At 39.2% G+C, this 21466-nt stretch overlaps 1 protein-coding gene across 1 annotated transcript in view; it reads right to left on the bottom strand.

Annotated features, from left to right (window-relative positions):
* The window catches only part of MEIS1 (Meis homeobox 1), a 136397-nt gene that overhangs the window by 4465 nt on the left and 110466 nt on the right, over positions 1-21466 (bottom strand). Inside the window, exon 9 of the mRNA XM_030877406.2 lies at positions 18486-18562. Within this exon, the coding sequence (XP_030733266.1) occupies positions 18486-18562 (77 nt within the window). The remainder of the gene's footprint in view (positions 1-18485; positions 18563-21466) is intronic.

Here is a 21466-nt window from a genome sequence, read left to right on the forward strand (position 1 = left end):
GTGTGTGTGTGTGTGTGTGTGTGTGTGTGTGTGTGTGTGTGTGTGTGTGTGTGTGTGTGTGTGTGTGTGTGTGTGTGTGCGCGCGCGCGCGCGCGCTCTTTATGCAAAGTCTGAGGTCAAGGCGAGGTCACGGCTATACAGTAATTGAACTTATAATCTTGCTTTCTCCAGCTAGTCCTTAACATGTGAAATAAACATCTTAAGACATTTAGGTCACTTCAGTGTCTTAATAAGATTTTTTAAAATAATTTTTGTAGCCCCTAAAAAAGGGGCTAGCCACTGAAAATTTTAACAAGTGGTACTACAAGCTCTCCAAAGCCATACTCATGATATTTCTAACTCTTTTTTTTTTTTTTTCTTTGCGGTACGCGGGCCTCTCACTGCTGTGGCCTCTCCCATTGTGGAGCACAGGCTCCGGAGGCACAGGCTCAGTGGCCATGGCTCACGGGTCCAGCCGCTCCGCGGCATGTGGGATCTTCCCGGACCGGGGCACGAACCCGTGTCCCCTGCATCGGCAGGTGGACTCTCAACCACTGCGCTACCAGGGAAGCCCTCTAACTCTTAAGATCTGTTTGTACCTCGTAATACTAAGAATTACATATCAAATACAGAAAATGAACAGGACATATTAGATTCTGAAATAGTAAGTTGCTTTTAGTTCTCAACTCAGATTTGAGTATGTGCAACATGAGAAGCAAATAAAAAATACAATGAAAAGTTTAGTACTGCACTGTTAATAATTAAATGACCCACAGCCCCGTATGAATTCTAGTTGGTAAGTCTGCCCACTTCAGGAAGGGAACTAGTTCCTAAAAAACAAACCATTAAACAGACAGGGATAGGTTTTTTAAAATAAAAATGCATACTTCATGACATTTTAAGATTCTCAACATCTTATATCCTTATGTTCTTTCATTATCTGAGAAGTAATTAAAAGAACTAATGAAACTGGAATCTAACTAAAAGGACACTGGTTGATGCTAACTCTTATTGGCAACATATATTATATCAGTTCTTGTATCTGAAGTCCCCAAACTGCTAATAAAAATATTTAAAACACAGATCTACAACAAATTGTGTTGCCAATCAGGTTATCATTATCTTGTATAAACCATGAAAATTGGAATCATGTGAGCAGAAGGTTAGATTAATTCTCCATTCTCATTATAAGCACAGGTGTACCACAAACACCATGTGAAATAACCAATTAAAATGAAAAGAAAAATCTGCTTTTTCATTAACTGCCTTCACTGCATGACCAATTAGAAAATTATTTAATATTAATATTCTGCATATATCAAAAGTAATTTTCATAGTAACTAACATAGGTAAGAGCAAAAATGGCTCTTTATCTAGGGTACTATTCAAAATCTGCATTCTCTTGGAGGGAACTCTGATAACTTTTTTTTAAGCCCTTTTAAAAACATAATATATTATGGATATTATCTAAAAATAGGAAGAGTCTTTTTTTTAACAGATGAGAAGCCAAGGCTCCGAGAAATTAAGTGACGTATTTGAGGTCACATGTTACCCAGGAGATGTTAATAATTTGCTGAATGACACAGAGCTGGCAAACGGTAGCAAACATCCCCCCCCCCCCACCGACAATGTTCTGACCAGAGCATGGCCACTACTGTGCTACCCATCTAGAATATTCCAGACTAAATAGGTATCTAAACATGAGCTGGCTTTGAGCCAATCACCACTGGCAACAACCCTACTGTTGAGTCCAAGAATAAGCATGACTGAACATTTCGTAGATTTGGGGATTTTGATGACTGTGCTACTTGTGTGTAAAAACAAAGAAAAGGCTACACATAAGAAGACTCAGTAACTTGAGTTATCTATATTCCAAAGCTTGCCTCCTTCACACTCATACATTCACATTTCCAAAGACCAGTTCATGATAACCATCTCAGGTTTGAATCCATGATTGTTAAATCCATGGGATCAGAAAAATTACACGTCAGGTTTGAAAAGGGCTTTAACCATCACCTAGCTTGGTCACTGACATGAATCCCCTCTCTGATATCCCCACCAGGTAGATGGGTAACCTCTACTGGACTGTTGGGTTTTTTAAAAATTTATTTTATTCAAGTATAGTTGATTTACAATGTTGTGCTAATTTCTGCTGTAGAGCAAAGTGATTCAGTTATACACATATATACAGTCTTTTTCATATTCTTTTCCATTATAGTTTATCACAGGATATTGAATATAGTTCCCTGTGCTATACACTAGGACCTTGTTGTTTATCCATTCTATATATAATAGTTTGCATCTGCTAATCCCACCCTCCCGCTCCGTCCCTCTGCCACCTCCCCGCCCCCTTGGCCACCACCAGTCTGTTCTCTGTGTGCTGGACTCTCTCATACAGCCCTGGCCACCTCAGCAGAGAGCCCACTCCGTCTACAGACAAGGTAACCCTTAGAAGGGTCTGCCTTACCTGACCTAAAATCCTTTCACCAGGACAACTCCTTCGGGTAATTTAAACAATTCTAATCTCACTTCTTCAGGATAGCTTTTCAAACATTTAAACTATAGCCACCATGCCGCATAGGCTTCTCCCTTCTTCACCCTAGGTTAAACACCTGTGATTCTTAACGAGTTATTTCTCGAATGTGAGCTCTAGGATTTTGAGTCCTCTCATCCCTTGGGCCACTCTGCTCAAAATGGCGAGTCTGGCTGTGTACCTCTGCAGGTCTTCAGCGGACAACACTAAATGCAGTTACTCTAGGCCCGCTCTGGTCCCCGTGGAGAGAGCAAACACCTCACCAGAGCTTCTCAGTTAAGGGCCCACAGGTACTAGGTGCTATTTGCTTCTCTTTGGGTGGCAATGACCATTTGTTGTTATTGACAACACAGATGTAGGCCACCTATAGGATTCGTAGATGTAAAAGTGGGAATCCTTTCATTAAATAAAAATTTTAAAACCTTGAAAACCTAAGAACACCTATCACTTTATCCGAACTGCTTGACCACATTAGTAGGTATACATGGAAGTTCTTGCTTTTGCAAACTTTAATTAACAATATTTGTTTCAATATTACGGACATTATCAGTACATGTAGGACATAGTAAACTCTCAGAATGTTACTGAATTATAATTCCTATACTTACATGAAACATATTATTATCTAGGGTCACAGTGGACATCTTTATCTGAAGATAACTGAGTAAACAGCAAAATACTTTATTTTTAAAAACAACATCACCTTTTCAATCCTAAAGCCATCCTAACATTTGATTCTCTTCGGTGTATTTTATGATTTTCCTTGACCATCTTAATGTATGCTCTTTGGAATCAGCTATATACAGCAAGACCATGTATTTAGATGGCTTGGGGTGAATTCAGATACAAAAACATTTTCCTTCTGGGCAAAGTAATAAAATGACATTCTTGCTCCTCCCACTATAAGTCAAACAGAGGTCAGTTCCCGCAACTCTGTATCTGTTTAAATAAACTGGTCCAGCTGTTTGTTTCTAAAATGCCCTTTGACCTTGTGTCTCATCCTCCCCGCTTCTGTGACAGAATGCTTTACTTTCCATTGTAGAAGATTCTAAATTATCAAGAATCTTCTGAACACTGAACCAAAAAAGACCTTTGGATTGTATGTAAACTTACATGAACATATTCCCTTCTTATAACACTGTCATTTCAAGAAGCATCAGTAAAATAGTTATTTTAAACTCATATGTATGAATACATAAATATATATTAGAGCTTGAACATAAGAAGAAACAGTGTTTTTTAAGAGAAATAAAAAAGAGAATGACAAAATTCCAATTTCAAAGTACAATAAAAAATACATTCTCCAATATCCATAAAATAGTTTAAGATGAAATATACCCATGAAATACACACAATCTTTGGAATTTTCCATATTGATAAGGTCTTTTTAAAAAGCCTGTGCATTTAAAAATGTAAGAGAAAACTTTTACAATTTTACAATTGATGTCCAAACATTATAGCCCTTAAAACTCAGATGTATAATGTCAGGAATACGTGACAACAGGACAGTTTTTCTTACTCATTAAAATAGTTTCACACCTTGGTTTAATAGAATGTAGCTCAAATTTGCCATAGACTGGGCATTTGAAAAGGTAATCCTTTTAGTTAAGTATCCTTTAAGGTTGAGAAATATACTGTTTGCATTTCCATATTTCATTCCAAACATCAAGGTATATGTTTTTAAAAATCCCATTTTGCTTTGAAAACACAATCTTCTTTTGTGAAGTACTTTTTAAGAACTGGACACCCTGTAGGTGGTAGAAAACTGAATTAGAGAAAGAATTCTTAAATTTCCTTTACTCATAGAATCATGGATTAGAATTTCTTCCTGTGACCAAACTGTCTCCTTTCTCAAAACAAGAAGTTTTACAAAGGAAAGGAAGATAATGGATGGGCTTTAGAGCTTTATTCCATGTCAAAATAAACAGAGATGTATTTCTTTTTACCTAATTATTTGTTTAGGACTCAAGTCCCTTAATAAAGGGGGAGTGGGAGGTTGAAAGGGGAGCAAAACCTTCAAATATCTGAGACATGGCATCATCTAAAAACTGAATTTTATCATTTGCATTTTTAAAATAGGAATCAGACAAGGAGAATGGGAGATGAATCTTGAGTTATGCTAAAAAGAAATACAGGAAGTTTTGCTCTATTCTTTCTTGTCTTTGCCCCTAGATGTTTATTTATTATTAGACTTTTTTTTTTTTTCTTCCCATTCTGCTAATTCCACCTATCTCCTTTTATTCTCGGTCTAGATCTGGTAGAACAGCTGTCTAAAGTTGACCTTTGTCCTTTAGTTTATCCTCCACTCCCTGCCCTGGTTCCCTCCCACGAAACTGGATTGTTAAATTTAGTTTTCTCTTTGTGAGAACCAGGAGGGGTGGCCAGATCGTAGTGGGCATCCATTAGGACCAAACACCAGGTATATCTGCCCAGTTCCACAGGCAACTTTCCCATGTGGCTTTGCCCTTGGTCTTCCTTGTATGGTTCTCCATAATACTGACCAAAGGAAGGAAAAACTACTTGTTCACTTTCAGAAATGGAATTTTCACCTTTACTCAATTCTACTTCTCCGTGTTTACCACTTACTTAGTCACTGATGATTCAGGGGAGTCCATATTTTGTTACTTTAACATGCCACAGCCAACTCATGGAACCGCATCCAATCAAATAAAAATAAAATTCTGACAAAATGCTGTTGTTGCTAAACAATGACATGACTCTCAGTCATTCCCATAGTGCTTCTTGCCAACTAGGCATAAGTGACCAGCCAGCAGGATGGTAGGTACCCATTTAAGTATGTAGAAATGCCATTTTACAATATGTACCCTCCTTTGCCTAAGAAGCTAAAATTATTAACTATTAAGAAAAGAGTTCATTAAATAACAGGATATGGTAGTAAAAATGCTTTATAAACCTATACTATCCATTAAAGAAAGTATTAATTATAGTCATCTTGATTACTATTTAGGTATACTTAAGAATAATTACATATAGACTTTAATAATAATAAAAATTAATACCATGCATTCTTAAGTATCAATATTAGTACTGGTGATTTCTGCATGCACTATTCTTTATTCAGTTAAACATGAACAACATGCAACTATAATACTTAATTGCTATATAATTCATTTTATTTATATTCATTGCTATAAATATTTTTATAGAATTAAGCCTTGTGAAATATCTTCAAATATAAAATTTCACATTGGAAAGTAGTTGCTGGATTCCAGAGTTTTGCTCTTTCTTTTTCCATGAATTTTCTTGATGTAGCATTTCTTTCAGCTTTATCGCAGTCACTTAAAGAAAATTATATATCCAACATTTTTTTTTAAGTCAGCATTTTCTAATATAAGTTTAAGGCCTGTTTTATAAACAAACGTTTCAGGGAACGAGTTCTAGCTGTCTCCCACATAACACTCTCTTCTTTTAAACAAGAAATCGACTTCAAAATCTTTTGTTGGAATTCTCTATTTTAGATTTACATTTACTTATTGGATTTAATGATCTGTAACTGGCAGACTTCAGGGTCCAAGCCTTCTTCTACGCTCCCTTTCTCTGTGAAGTAAAATTTCATGAAACATGATTTTAAGACGCTCAAGAAAGTTGATTCAATCTCAAGTCAAACCTAATGAAATCATGTTTTTGGCGCTGTCTTCTAGTTTCTCAACCTCCTCCAGGATCTGACAGTTTCAGGACTGCAATACATCATCTGTGTGTCTGAGGCCGGGGGAGGTGACTGAACAGGAGGGGAGAAGGGAAGCATGTGTTTTACTCTCCATCCACTCTAGAAACATAATATTGGAATTTTGCTCAAATCACAAGAAGCCCATCAATCACAGGTCTGAGAAGGTTCCCCTTCTCTAGAAGTGATAGGTATATTTGGCAAACTACTCTAGAAAAAAATGAAGTTAAGACAGTTGAGGACGTTAATTATATATAAAATTTCTTGCAAGCAACTAGTGAAAAAAGTCACTAATTAGTTGAGAAATATAATGCAAAGTAAAAACAAAACCCAAGTTTCATTTTGGACTTTATATGTTGAAATAACTTGCAAACACTTCATCACTTGGTTATATATTACAGGAAGTTTTCCTTGAAAGCAAACTGGAAAATGACTTCTTTTTACTCTAAAAAAAATAGAAGCTCAGCTTGCTAAATCCTTTAATCTGAACTGAATTCAAAGCAAGGGTGCCTCCCTCAGTGCAGAGTCTCTAATTCTTTTGCTACCTTCTACATCACTAAAGCCTTAGGCTCTAAACTCAGTAGAATGAATTGTAGGGTTGTCTCACTAGACCCAGCATAAGAAATACCCAGTAGTTAGACGTATCTTAAGTATGCATATAAACATAGGTAACCAAATGGCATTTATAAAATATTTACTTAAATGGGACAATTTGTCAAATTTGATTTTGTATAACCTTGTAAATATTTTTTAAAATGTGGTTTACTTAAAGTATATGAAATTAAAGTGATTATTAGCACAATGATTAAGCAATAGGATAATCTAGCAAAACCTCCTTTACTAATGAAAAGCTAAAATGGGAATAATAATATCTTCAAAGAATAAATGTGTCTCTGATTTAAGCTGAACCATTATTTCATATAAATTCTCATTTTCCCATATTCACAAAATTCAATAAAATTGCATCTAACTAAACATCCCTTAAACATTACAGAATAAGTGTACAGTTATTTAAAACAAATCTTAATGTTCTGCCAATTTCCATTGTAAATACGATGACCAGATAATTTATCATCTACACTGGGAAAATTTTGAGAGTAGAAAGAACATTATTAATAATTATGCTGGGCAACAGGCGTAAACCATGAATGTCCCATTCAATTGGGGTGTATGGGCTACCCTACTGATCAAATATGCACCTATTTTCCCAAACAGAATTTCCCCTCAATAATTGGAATTGACCGGCCCAGCATGCATACTGTGTTAGGTGACCAGCCTAGCACGCATACCGTGTTCTAGAATCTCAGCACCATCTTGGAGTAGCTCTCAGCTCTTTCCTTCCTCTAGAATCTCTCCTTTATTTGCCTTCACTAACTAGAAACTTCCAGGCCTGGAGTCTCTACTCGTGCCAAGGGAAGATATCTCAAAATTTAGCTCGATTTTTTTCTTTTCACCTGGTCACAGATTAGGTTTGACCTGAATGGAGGCCTGTGTCTATTCCTCAGAATGGTCACTGTAACTTCTGTTTCAATTAGCAATGTTCGAAACCTAAGCTCTATGTAATGTATATCAATATGTAACCTGTAGGCCCTTACATACAAATGGAACCACTTAAACTAAAAGACAAAATCTCTCAATTGATGCATATGACAAAATCTTTCAAATGAGGACAATAAAACCAACAAAATGACCTCCTCTTGGAACCTGTCAAATCTTTGAAAAATGCTTACGGTCATCGAAGTCACATTGGGGAAAGTTTGGAGAATGTACATTTCACTTCTGAGTTGCCAGCCTTTTCTTTGAACACCATTGCTCATAATTATCACAGTCAAAACACAGGCCACAGGCAGGAAGAGTGAGAGCACTGTCTGGTGGGAAGAGCGTGAGAACTGAGTAGGAAAACTGCCACTTACTGGCTCTGAGATCATAGCAGTATTTAGGTGCTGGAATTGTGAATGATCAAGTGAGTGGACGTTTTATGCAAAGTGCTTTGTAAACTGTAAAACCTAAGACAGAGGTTTGCTGGGGATAGTGTCCTTATGATTCTCAAAAATACCTAACGGTACAAAAACTTATATACAAATTCTTATGGCAGCAAAAGATGGAAACAACCCAAATGTCCGTCAACAAACAAACTAATAAAGAAAATGTGCTAGGGCTTCCCTGGTGGCGTAGTGGCTGAGAGTTCGCCTGCCGATGCAGGGGACATGGGTTCGTGCCCCGATCTGGGAAGAGCCCACATGCCGTGGAGCGGCTGGGCCCGTGAGCCATGGCCGCTGAGCCTGCGTGTCTGGAGCCTGTGCTCCGCAACGGGAGAGGCCACAACACTGAGAGGCCCGTGTACCGCAAAAAAAAAAAAAAAAAAAAGAAAATGTGCTATACCCATACGATGGAACATTATTCAGCCATCAAGTTTGACACATGCTACAACGTGAATGAAACTTGAAAACATAATGCTAAGTGAAGGAAACCAGTCACAAAAGACCACAGATTTTGTGATCACATTTATGTGACATGTCCAGAATAAACCAATCTATAGAGACAGAAAATAGATGTGTGGTAGAGTTGGGGATGGATGTATGGGGAGGATGCAGGGTTTCTTTTTGAGGTGGTGAAAATGTTCTCAAACTGACTGTGGGGATGGTTGCCCATATCTGTGAATATACTTAAAACCACTGAATTGTACAATTTAAATGAGTGATTTGCGTGGTATGTGAATTATATCTCAGTAAAGCCGTTAAAAATAAATACATAACGGTGGAATGCACGAGACACCGGACCAGGTCCTCCTTGCCTCTCATTAGGGGTGTAATATTGTAAGGCCCTGAGCCTCATCTGTTAAAGGATGCACACAATCTTATCCAGGACTTGGACTCTGTCATTCTATAGCATTGTTTCTAAAATTTTAATCTGTGCTCCTTTTGATAAACTTCAAAATCTCCTATCCCTTTGTTACTTGCTATTTCAAAAGAAATAGCACGACAAAAATCAAAAGTTAATTCCCAAGACGCTTTTTTATACTACATTCACTCAGAATGATTCTGACCTGCCTTTTCTGGCCACTCTCTCCAGTCCCCACTTGGCCCTGAGGATGGGAATCCCTGCCATAACCCATTGCACTGTCCTTTCTGTAGACAGTCCTGCCAGGTAACTAGCCATGGGAGCTGAGACCTGACATCTTTGGACACATACAATTCTTGCCATTAGCTTTTCAACACCTCCTACACCCTACCCTTTCCAAGTACATATGAACTCTGACCCAAACTAGGGATCAAATAAAGTCAACTGTAGCAGATGTTCTAGTGATGCAGGCCAACAAAACCCTTCAACTAGACAACAACCCTCAAAACTACCAGTTTACACTCAAATCAGCATCCTACGGTAGAACATACTGGAAACTTAAAAGATATATATTTTTAATCATGGTGCGTTTAATTCCAACCGTCTGCAACATACTATTCTTTTTTTTTTCATAAATTTATTTATTTTATTTTTATTTTTGGCTGCGTTGGGTCTTCATTGCTGCATGTGGGCTTTCTCTAGTTGCAGTGAGTGGGGGCTACTCTTCATTGTGGTGTGCGGGCTTCTCACTGCGGTGGCTTCTTATGTTGAGGAGCATGGGCCCTAGCTGTGCAGGCTTCAGTAGTTGTGGCACGTGGGCTCAGTATTGTGGCTCGCGGGCTCTAGAGCGCAGGCTCAGTAGTTGTGGCACGTGGGCTTAGTTGCTCCGTGGCAGGTGGGATCTTCCCGGACCAGGGCTCCAACCCATGTCTCCTGCACTGGCAGGCGGATTCTTAACCACTGTGCCACCAGGGAAGCCCCAATATACTATTCTTGAAAAATAGTGACCAAATCAGTAGTAAGCCAGATGTCTCCCATGACAGGAAATATGTTTTTGACCTAAGTTACATTTAGAATCCAAGACCAATAATTCCCACGGGCCTGAAAGAGTTAATGTATTTGCAAAAGGAAGTACTTTTTCCCTTCTTCAGTGATGGGATCTAATCTTGTGGCCCTTTAACCACATTGGTTAAGAGGGTAAAAGGAAAAAGGAGCTCTCAAGGGTGGGAAGAGATTAAGGTTTTTTGTTTATTTGTTATTGTTCAGGTGTCAAGAGCCCCATAGAGTTAATTATTTCCCATATTAATGGGTCAGGCTTAAAGGCCTCATAAGAATGGAGATAAAATAAGGAGGAGAATATCAAAGGCTATGAGGGCATGTAACGGGACAGCCCTGCATTTGCCAGACATCCATGTCGTTGGCGTGTTTTTTTTGTTTGTTTTTTGCTCCTTCATTTTATTTTATTTTTTAAAACATCTTTATTGGAGTATAATTGCTTTACAATGGTGTGTTAGTTTCTGCTGTATAACAAAGTGAATCAGCTATACATATACATATATCCCCATATCCCCTCCCTCTTGCGTCTCCCTCCCACCCTCCCTATCTCACCCCTCTAGGTGGTCACAAAGCACCGAGCTGATCTCCCTGTGCTATGCGGCTGCTTCCCACTAGCTATCTATTTTACATTTGGTAGTGTATATATGTCCATGTGTTGGCGTGTTTTTGTTGTTATTTTTTTTAAATGCTCTCTTTCCCCTTAAAAATTAACAAAAGAAACACAACAAAAACCTGATAATCTACACAAAGTTCCAGGCATTCACACATTGGAGCCACGCAGATCCAAGACATTTGCCCTCAGAAACACTCCCTCCCCACGCACCCCTGGCTCCTCTCCATTTTTGAGAAACTTGTCTTATTCAACAAGGAGGCAACATTTGCCCCACTTTTTACTATTTCAGGCTGCCTCTTTAATCACTCAGAAATGCTGTTTGTTTTAAGTAGGTGCAGCCTGAAGCCAGAGGGTGATGTAAGTGCGAGGGGAGAGGGGGGTCTCTGTGGGCACAGCTCCTGTGCCCAGTGCTCAATGGTTAATCACCCAACACCAGCCCGAGCAACTGTTGACACAAAATAGGTGGAGATCAGGTCTGTGCAAGCAGAAAATACCAGAAAGGCAAACTATATGTAAACACACTTAAGACAGATTTGACAAGAATAGATCTCAACCTGACTTGCTAGGAAACTGCTCAAGCCGAAAACCTCAATGTTCTTCTCCGCGGAGGCTGTTTCCCCTGACAAAGTTTCCTTTGAGAAGAAAAGGAGTAACATTTTCAAAACTAAAATGAGTTTACAGAAGTCAGTGGAGACATGTGTCCCCTTGATGCACATGGTGTGAGTTTCGAATGTGCTCCTACATGCAGAAGTTATGTAATATAATACAGTTCTTGCAGGTACCCCTGGAGCACAGCCAAACGAGAGCGAAAGAGAGAGAGAGGGAGAGAGAGAGAGAGAGAGAGAGAGAGAGAGAGAAAGAGACAGAAGGAGGGAGGGAGAGGGAGGGAGAGAGGAAAAAAACAGCATGTGCAAACAACCAGAATTCAAAAAGCTATTTCTCCTGACCTATAAAACTCATGCAAAGGAGCAAATGGATAATGCTTAAACAGTCTTTTAATCTTATCTAACTGACACCTGACAACCCATTACTTATAGATTGTTAACGCACCAGCTAAAAAGTTTGTCATGTACAAAATTACTAGAGAAAAAGATTGAACGCCTGAGGAAAAAACAAATTTTGCTGTACAATAACTTCAGAAATTCCGAGCCTATTATCTGTCATGCCCTTCACAGACTCAGCGCGCACCGCTAAAAACAACTGATTTATCTTTATTATGAATCCGAAAGTGACAGCACACATGTTTTTCAGGTCTTGCGATAATGTTTTATTTCATCTAGCTTTTATTTTGCAGGGCTTTGATTTGCTTATTTAAGATGAAGAAAAGTAACAACTTTGTAATGAAATGTCCGGTTTGTCTCTTTATCAAAGGCCCTGTTGTGCGTGGTTTTTTTCACACACACCCCCCCGGCTTCTCATGTAAAATGGGGATCATAATCAGCTTCAGAACATTCACCTTGCTTCAGTTCACGTTTTTACACCGTCTAGAATATCAGGGCTAGAAGAGGCTTATTACACTGCCACCAATTCCTCAGCCCTCCCCTTCCATTTAAGGCAGAGGAAACTGTTGCCCATGGAGACAAAGTGAGTTGATCAAGGACACACATCTACTTGGTGAGGAGTGGGGACGACAGATGATATGTTTGGACTCCAAACATTCTTTCCCCTGCGTATTCCCTCCCCTCACTCGCACTGTGTAAATTGTGTGCTGTCGTGAGGCTCACAGGGGAATCTGTTCCTCAGCCACCTGTGGATGCCGGGGCTTTCCCCCCTCGATTGGGGTGCCTCTCAGCCCCTCACTTCCCACACTCTCCTCAAGGGAGTCAGCTCCTGCTCTGCCGGCTGGGTGACACCCGGGGAGTTCTTTCCATTTCTCTGATCAGACACTGAAAACAACAAATCTGCTTAATTAGGACTTGCACCAAGTCCTGCTGACCTCCACACCATGTTCAAAGTCAAGCACGAAGCCACTGGTTTTACTGCCTTGAAAGGGATATTCAGGAACACTGGGCTCATGATGGAATCAGTCTCCCAACTCACTCATCTCTGCACCTCGCTGGAACCCCAACCTGGTCCTGAAAGTATCTTCAGGTTGTAACAACTCTCAGCTTCAGACCTCACACTCTTGTCCTCAAAAGCTCAGAGACTGTCTTTGAATGTTGGCTGGAGGAGAAACAGCAGTTACACAAAACAGTATCTGGACTTTCTAATCCATCTTCCTCCAACCCACCCCTTCCTGTTTCTCTTCTCACCTAGACTCAGGGTCCCCTGGTGGAAGGGGCAGGGTTTTTCCATCTGGCACAGTGGTCCAACACCTACCCTTCCGTGAGGACTTTCCATGTTTCCCAGTATTACCCATGTGATTGAACACAGTGGGGGGAAAAACCTCTGAGTAAACTTAGCAAGTAGAACTTACAACAAAGTGTATTTCACAGCCTGCAGAGTCATTTTCAAAGGCGATTGTTTGCTGGGAATTTTTAAAAAATCTGCAGACAAAAGCAGCGTCTCCTTTGAATTCCTAAGACTCTCTGACATGACAATACCTGAAGTTTTCAAAATTCACAGCTCTTTTCCCTGCAAGCTATTTGCTCAGCTTCCCTAAATAATACCCTGCGTGCCTGGTACCTTGCCAGCTCTGTCTCAGGCAATATGCAAGCTAAACACTTTTTGACTGATTTCAATATTTTCTCATGAGCAACTAGACAGTATTTTATCTAGTGAATATTACTGACTGCTCTGATCTAAGCCCAGAGTAAGGGCCTGTAAAGGTAATATCATTAGAGTTGACACTCAAGGTAAAAAGCATAGCAATTAACTGTGGCCTGGAGAAAAACAACCCATTCTGAAAGGTGCTGGAGAGCTGTTCTATTTATATTTCTCCTTCTCTTCCTTCTTTTAAAAATACTGCACCTGTTACTCCATCGATCAGCTAGGAAGTCTACCTTAAATGTAGGTTACACTTAAATTCTCAAGGGAAGAAGTTAAACCACCTGCTTAATAAAATTACCTCTTGTGTGTGAAGTGGTTCCATCCCTAGGTGATTCCTAGGCAAGGAAAATCACTATACACCCTGCACTTTCATTTTGTAGTTGAATAGGAAACAAATGACCCAGGACTCCTTGCTTGGTGCACTGTTTTTTCTTTTTACATCTGTTTTCCTTGCTTTTGTGTCATGCCTCTGTTTAGTTTTATTGACAAAACAATCTGTGCCTAATGTTTAAACAACATCTGTAAAATGTATTATTAAATTATGTTGGAAGAAAAAGCAGAGCCATTCTATGAAACCCCATGACCCCCTATTGATTTTTAGATCTCAGAAGTTGAAAGGATAATTTGTGAATGTTTTAACATTTACATCTACACAGGTACCTATATTTATAGAATCTTTGATTACTTATAAAAGTATTTGCTACATTGTTACCATAACTCAGAAAGAAACTTGACCTTTTACAGTTGAATCTGTTTATTATAACAAGGGTGATCTTTTTTTTTTTTTTTTAAATAAGTTTACATTTTTACCTGCCAGGGGTAGAAATCTCCGAGGATGACATACTTTTTCCCCCCACTGGTAATAAATGGGAAGTGATGGCTGAATGCTTTGCAGTTTTGAAGGCAATAAATGAAGAAACTAGGAAAATCCGGTATATGTACTAAATCTGAGAACTTTGAGAGGTACGATGGTTCTGGAAGGTGTCACTGCGGAGGTTCGGATGCACCCTGGAATTTTATGCACCCTATTGATGGGGAGTGGCTTTTCTGTCTACATACATACTGTATTTCACATAAACTATGTATTTTGCACCTAAGACCCATGGCCTTCTCAGAGAGGGTAAAGAAGTAATCATGGAACATTAGGTCTTAATGGGAAAGTGTGTGGATGAGGAGGGGTAAACCAAGAAACTAACATTTATTCAGTACACCCTAGGCTAGACCTCTGCTGGGGCAGAATGTGTCTGAGGCAGCCAGCAAGAAAGATACAATACAGGCACAAGGTTTCATCACATGGAATTCCCAAGTCTGCAACATGGCTGTGAAAACATATAAGGGAGTTTTATTTGACCATTCTACACTCATATTTTCAATATAAAAGAATCAAGTTGGTGTATTCGGGACAGGAAAGAACCCAGTATTGACTTTGTGTGTGTGTGAGTGCGCTCTTTCTTCAAAGTTCTACCTACATATGAAAAGACCCACCTAACCATCTATCTTAAAATTTAAGAAGTTTCCACTTAAATGACATTCAACACGTTAGTAATATTTTTGCACTGATATAACAGAAGTATTTATCACAACCACCACAACAATGAAAACACAAAAAGACAAAAGCACCAAATGCTATTATTTATCACTTTTGGCCCAAATCATAATTGGGAGTGAGGGAAGAAAGGAAGAAGAATACATACATTTATGACACATATTGTATTTCAAAAATTATTATGCTTTAAGTCACAGTCTACCATGGCATGCTAGACTGAAATATTTAGGCAATTAGTTATGGAGGTTGATTTTTAAAAACATGCAGTTACCTCAAATACTTGGATAATTTAGGTAAAATATTTTTACCCAAATTATTTGCCTAATTGCCTCAATTCTCAAAAAATGTGCTGGCATAGACTTGTCCTACGGTGTCTAATCTAATAAATGTCACATTCCCTCCCAGAACCCAATTCCTACAAGTACTAATACCAACCATTTTAAGAATACTCCTCTGTTTCTACTGACAAGTAGACCAAGTATGAGTTAGAGCAGTTATTTCTTTTAATCCAAGTTTTCTCTTAATTAATCAAATCTGTCTTGTTGTTTTACATTTAAATTCTCCCTGTGATCCCCTCTCCCCGCCAAATCCCATCTGCTTTGTCCTTAGTCAGCCAAGGCAAGTAGTATATATTACTTACGTCAATTAAAGACGCATAAAATTAGTTCAGCGCTGGAATGAAAGAATGTTACAACGCACCAAACTTTTCTCATCTCATTTTTCTGTCAAAACCTAACTTCAGGCTGCATCGGCCAGGGTTTCTATGACAAGCTAACAACTGACATGAGTTTATATTTTTCACTTTCATATTGTGTATTTCAATACATTATGTTACTGCCAGTAATTATGAGTGATCTACACCCAACCCGCCCTTCAGCATTTATTAAATCTCTTCAACAGTGACTCATAGTTCATACAGAATGTACATGTGTGTTAACAAGTCTTTAAAAATCCAAAAAGGAAGAAACACATTTTAAATGTTGTGTCTAAATGAAGTGAAGGGGAAATGCTAAAATACTCATGAAGTGTTTCTGTTGTTGTTGTTGTTTTAATTATTATTTCCAGAATGAAGTAACTTGCGCTCGATGCTCAATACTGGAAAAATATTTACAGGCTGTCAAAAAGACTCTGTGTAATGTTTTTATTACAATAAAGAAAAATGAAAACCACTTGGTAGTTGTGCTTTTTATCTCCAAGTCTGCCATCTTTAAGATTTGCTCACATCTTGGGTTTCAATACAGTACCGTCTGGGTTTCCCCATTTTTCCAACGTATTTCCAACTCAAAGCCCGAAGAAAAAGAAATCTATTATCAACTCCTTAAAAGGTGAAGGTCTGGATGAAAATTAATATACCGCTAAGAACTCAAATCAAATGTGGGAATGTCATTATTCACCGAACTTAAGAGAAACAATTTCTATTACAACTTTTAGTTACTGGAGGGTAACTCTCTACCACAAATAAATTCGTTGCAGAGTTGAAACAGTTGCCAAATGCTCGGCAATGAAGTGCGAGCATAGGTCACTTCTAATTCCATACACAGAAGCGAGAGCACATGAACACTACACGGTGCCAGGTGAGCACAGAATTGGGTTTACATCCCACGTAATGAGTAAAAGTGATTTTCAAGTTATGTGCCTGTGCAGAATTGAGTACCAGTGTGAAGTTTAGGGCAAAGTCTGCATCTATGTTGAAAAATTATTATCTGGCGTGTATTTTTTTTAAGTCCTTTTATTCCCTCCTCTTAATTGCAACACCGAGGCAGTCTGATTGTGATCACTGTGCACAGAATCTAGGAAACGACAGTTGCATCCAGCTTGGTGTCACAGGAATGCCTGCCTGGCCGGGCAGCCACAGGAAATATCCCATCATGTCTTCTACCTGTGGCAAGCGGCTTGTATTGGAATCTGTTCTCTGGTAACAACGTTTGTGGGTGGAGCTCTCTAGCAGATCACCTGAATGGCAGCCCATTGCCTTCCTAAATGTTTAGGAATTTAGGTGTGCCTTCAAAATGGATGGTCTGCTCTATAATATCGTCCAGAACAATTTGGAAGACAAAGTTCAATTATATAGTATCCAGGGTCTTGAAAATTAAGATACAGCCGCAGGTACAAACAGGCAAACAAAAAAACCTCAGCAGCCACACGACTCCTAGTTACACACTCAGGTGTAGTATGTCTTCCGTTGGTTCCTTATCCACTCGACTAAAAGGGCTGCAAAAACCGATCTCCCAAGGCTGCCGTAAGGTCACAGAAATTGATAACCCTTACAAGCAATGCTTATGTGAGTCTGTCTGTGTCTTGAAGATAGTGCGCTTTGTAAATTAATCCTCCAAAGGCAAATATATTGTAAGTAGCTTGTTATCTCTAAAATACTAAATCGAAGAATACATGGGATTATATTGACAGAAATTACATTTTCTGTAATGGGGCTTAATATATCTGAAATCTCTCCCAAAGGCTCCCAGACTCTCTAACACAGAAGGGTCTGTTAATGTAGGTGCAATGGACATCAAGAACAAATTTATTCACCAAAATGGATTAGGCCATGTAATCAGAGATTCTGTAATATTAATCTTTGACACTTATTGAAAAGAAAGAAATACTTCTGTCTGCAAACTGGCATTCTCAGTTCTCATCTTTCCCCAACCAGGCTTTGGGCCTTTTCTGGATTTTACTTCAAAGAGGATACGGTTTCCCCATCATAAACACTAATCTAAAAATATTAGGACAATTAATTAGACACTTAGTTTTCGAGGAGGTTGGATTTTGATACCCTTCACATATGACACTAGCTCTGGGTGACTGTGTGAACGTGGCTTTCAGCGCACTCACAAAGGGTAATAAATCATACTTCCTCAAAGGCTCCTTGCCACACCGCTGTACATTAAGTCAGAATATTGTTGGCTGCTACTTGGTACCTAATCTCAGCTTTCCCCCAAATCAGGAGTCCACACATTTATTTAGAAACAGTATTGCACAGCTCTGAGATACATCAAGTTTTGAACAGCATCAAAGTAGAAACATACATTTTTTCTCTTTTTTCTATAGGGAGGTCAGAAGAAAGGAGAGCCCATCCTGGAATGCTTATCCCTAACAAATTCTAACCGAACTTAGTTATTCAGCGAATTTAAAACCTGACGGGTATGTGATAGTGGATTTTCTTGTTTCATAGAAAAGAGGATATCACTCTTTCTATTGATTATTCTTAAAAGTTAAAAAAAAAAAAGGTCATAGAGAGAGACATTTACAGAGCCATAGTGAACGTGAATTAAACACTAATATATACTATGCCTAAAATTTGTCAATTTATAAAGGAGGTGGAAAGCAATACACTGTTTTCTTTTCTATACTAGCAAGTGCTCTCACCCACCAGTCAATACTGTGTTCTCACCTTTGGATCAACAAGCCACGGGGGGGGGGGGGGGGGGGGGGGACTGGGTGTGTCTTCTTAATGCAAAACATTAGCTGCAGGTCGCCAGAGGGGGAAGCAGATTGTGTGTAAACACAAAGCCAAATTACTTACCAATTGTTCACTTGAAGGATGGTGAGTCCTGTGTCTTGTGCCAACTGCTTTTTCTGTTCTTCAGAAGGGTAAGGGTGCTGAAAGAGGACAAAAAAGATAGGTTGTGCACATACACTTTGGATACACAATGTGCACATCACATGTCAGATGCAACGCTAGGTGCGAGGGATTCAATAATAAACACATATGCTCTGTTAAAAACAATATGTGTACTTCAGGCAATATTTAGGCTATTTTGTCAATAACCTAAGAGTCTAGCGAGGTCTATAATTAAAGGTAAAAATGCTGAGGTGTGTCACTCTTATTAATGGACTACTACATCATCTAATTAATGGCAATAAAAGACAAGCCAATTACCAAGATTAGTGAAGTGTATAAATAGCTACTTAGGATACGTGCAGAACCTTGATACTGAGTTTATTCTTTAACAGGTTTATTTGTTGCAAACACAAAATTCAGTAGGACCTTCACTGTATTTTATGGGATTAAAATAACAAGTTCTTTTTGAGCGTACAAAAGTGTACCACCTTGACGTGATATTTTCTAGAACCACAGATTTTTAAAGCTGAATCATTTGGACCAACAAGCTCAGCTCAGGTCCCCAGGAGTTAAGCACCTTGTTAACATGATATTCTCCTCCCAAAACACCACGTTGCTGGACGCAAATATCAAAATTAAAGTGGGTGTATTTAAAAAAACACACACACACACACTATTCATTTTAGCTCTTCTGCAAAGCACAAACAAATGAAATTCTACCAAAGTTGGTTTCCCTATCTGAATGTCAACGTATGCTGGGATTCTGAACACAGGCCAATATAAGGTCAAAGACCAGCACATTTTGCATGCGAAGAAAAAGCCTCAGGAGTTAGAGTGGATAAAAAAATATTACAGGATTAGATAATAAAATGAAATCTATACCTTCTTGTAAGATGTTTAGAATTCTACTAAGATTAGTTTTGGCAAGATACTTTCTGTTTAATAGTCAACCATATCTGAGTTTGAAATATACATTTCTAAAGCCTGGGAGAGGAGCTGAGGACGTGGTTTCCATCCATTGGTGACATGGGCTACTTTGAAACATTGCACCCCAATAAATTCTCCCAAGATAATAATTGTTCTGATAGTCAACCTTCTATTCTCTTTATGAATGGGAAAGGGCACCCCCAACTCTCCATTTAACGATATGTGCCATCGGAAACTAAATTCTGGTCTATTGAATGCTAATTAACATAGCTTTCAATCTTATTAATAATGTCTGATTAGATGCTAAGAAGGCTCGTTAATGACCACTTCAATGCTCTTACATATAAGTTTAAATATGTTCTGTATCTATACACATGGGATTCGATTTGTGGAGAGCAGAGATGTAGCCATTTTTCCCATAAGCATTGTGTCTTGATTGTCACTTAATCAATAAATACACAGTTAGAATAAGGCTTTGCTTTCACGGAATATAGTGCCTCTCTCTAAAGAGCTCCAAGTATATTACAGACAGAATGGTAATTAATCCCCATTATATCCCTTTGAGGGACATAAATAGAATCTATTGTCCCTCATGTTTTACTGGTGAGGAAACTGGCCAGGGGAAGGCACAGTCCGCAGTGACACGACCTAGGGACATTTCCTGCTTCCCATCCAGTGTCTAAGCCTCATCATGACAGAAGGATAAGGCAAACGCCTTTCATAATCTCCATCCCTGTCCCGGCTCAAAAACCTCCAGACCGCTCACCTTGCCCAGCAGTGCGTGCCACCACCCACCCAGCCCTGCCCACTTCCCAGACGGGCATCCTCTTCTCACCCCACCGCACCCCTCTGTCCAGCCACTTGGTATGTTCTTCCAACACCCCAAGCTGGTCCCTACCCTCAGGCTCCTGCTCCAAGGTAACTGTCAGGTCTCAGCTCAATTGTCAAGCCTTACCCTCCCAACTCTCCACCAGACCACCTTATCACTCTCACACCAGTTTTTCCCCTTTTTGTCTAATAGCAAGCATCACTCAATGAAACACCCATTCTGATTATTTCTTTCCTTGGTCATGCGTCCCTTCTCACTCATTTAGCATCTCTAACACCCTCGCCTTTCTCGTTCACCATCCTTAAAGCCCAGACCTGCACATAAAGAAAACCAGTAAATACCAGTGGAACAAAGGAATGGCTCTGACTTGCCACGATACACAGATACTCTCCACTCAGATGCAACATCAAAATGTATAATAGGGCTTCCCTGGTGGCGCAGTGGTTGAGAGTCCGCCTGCCGATGCAGGGGACACGGGTTCGTGCCCCGGTCTGGGACGATCCCACATGCCGCGGAGCTGCTGGGCCCGTGAGCCATGGCCGCTGAGCCTGAGCGTCCGGAGCCTGTGCTCCGCAACGGGAGAGGCCACAACAGTGAGAGGTCCGCGTACCGCAAAAAAAAAAAGGAAAATGTATAATAAAAAAATTTTTTTAAAGCCCACAGGAAGTACAAACAATCCAATTTGAGATCCACAACACGACTTTCCTTACTTCATTCCTAAAAGTGATGTCTACCCACTCTTTTCAAATGAAAGTATATCACCTCCATAATCGGCAGAGATCATAGGTGACAATCACCCTACTCACCATTATGCCAGTCATCACAGGCAAAATCTCACAATTGGATACTGACCTAAAAGCAATACACTGCCCTACGGTTTAAAACATGACTCCCACTTCATGAAGGTTTGCCACACAATACAAACCAAATGAATCTTTTATCCTCTGAACTGAATTATGGTTTCATATATAGTAGTTCTATGTCTATACTAGTTGAAGAATTGCACAAAGTTACATATGACCCGTTTAGACTGTATAAATTATGCTGCCATTCACTAACTCTGAGCCTTTGAAAAAGGGACAACTTCTCGATTTTATCATCTGGAGGTTAGCCAGGCTAGCAATTCTTGAGTAATAAAAGCCTGACTTTGAAATATGCAAATTTTAGCATCTAGCTGTTGGCACTA

Source organism: Globicephala melas, chromosome 12, assembly GCF_963455315.2.
Source record: "Globicephala melas chromosome 12, mGloMel1.2, whole genome shotgun sequence".
Lineage (NCBI taxonomy): Eukaryota > Metazoa > Chordata > Mammalia > Artiodactyla > Delphinidae > Globicephala > Globicephala melas.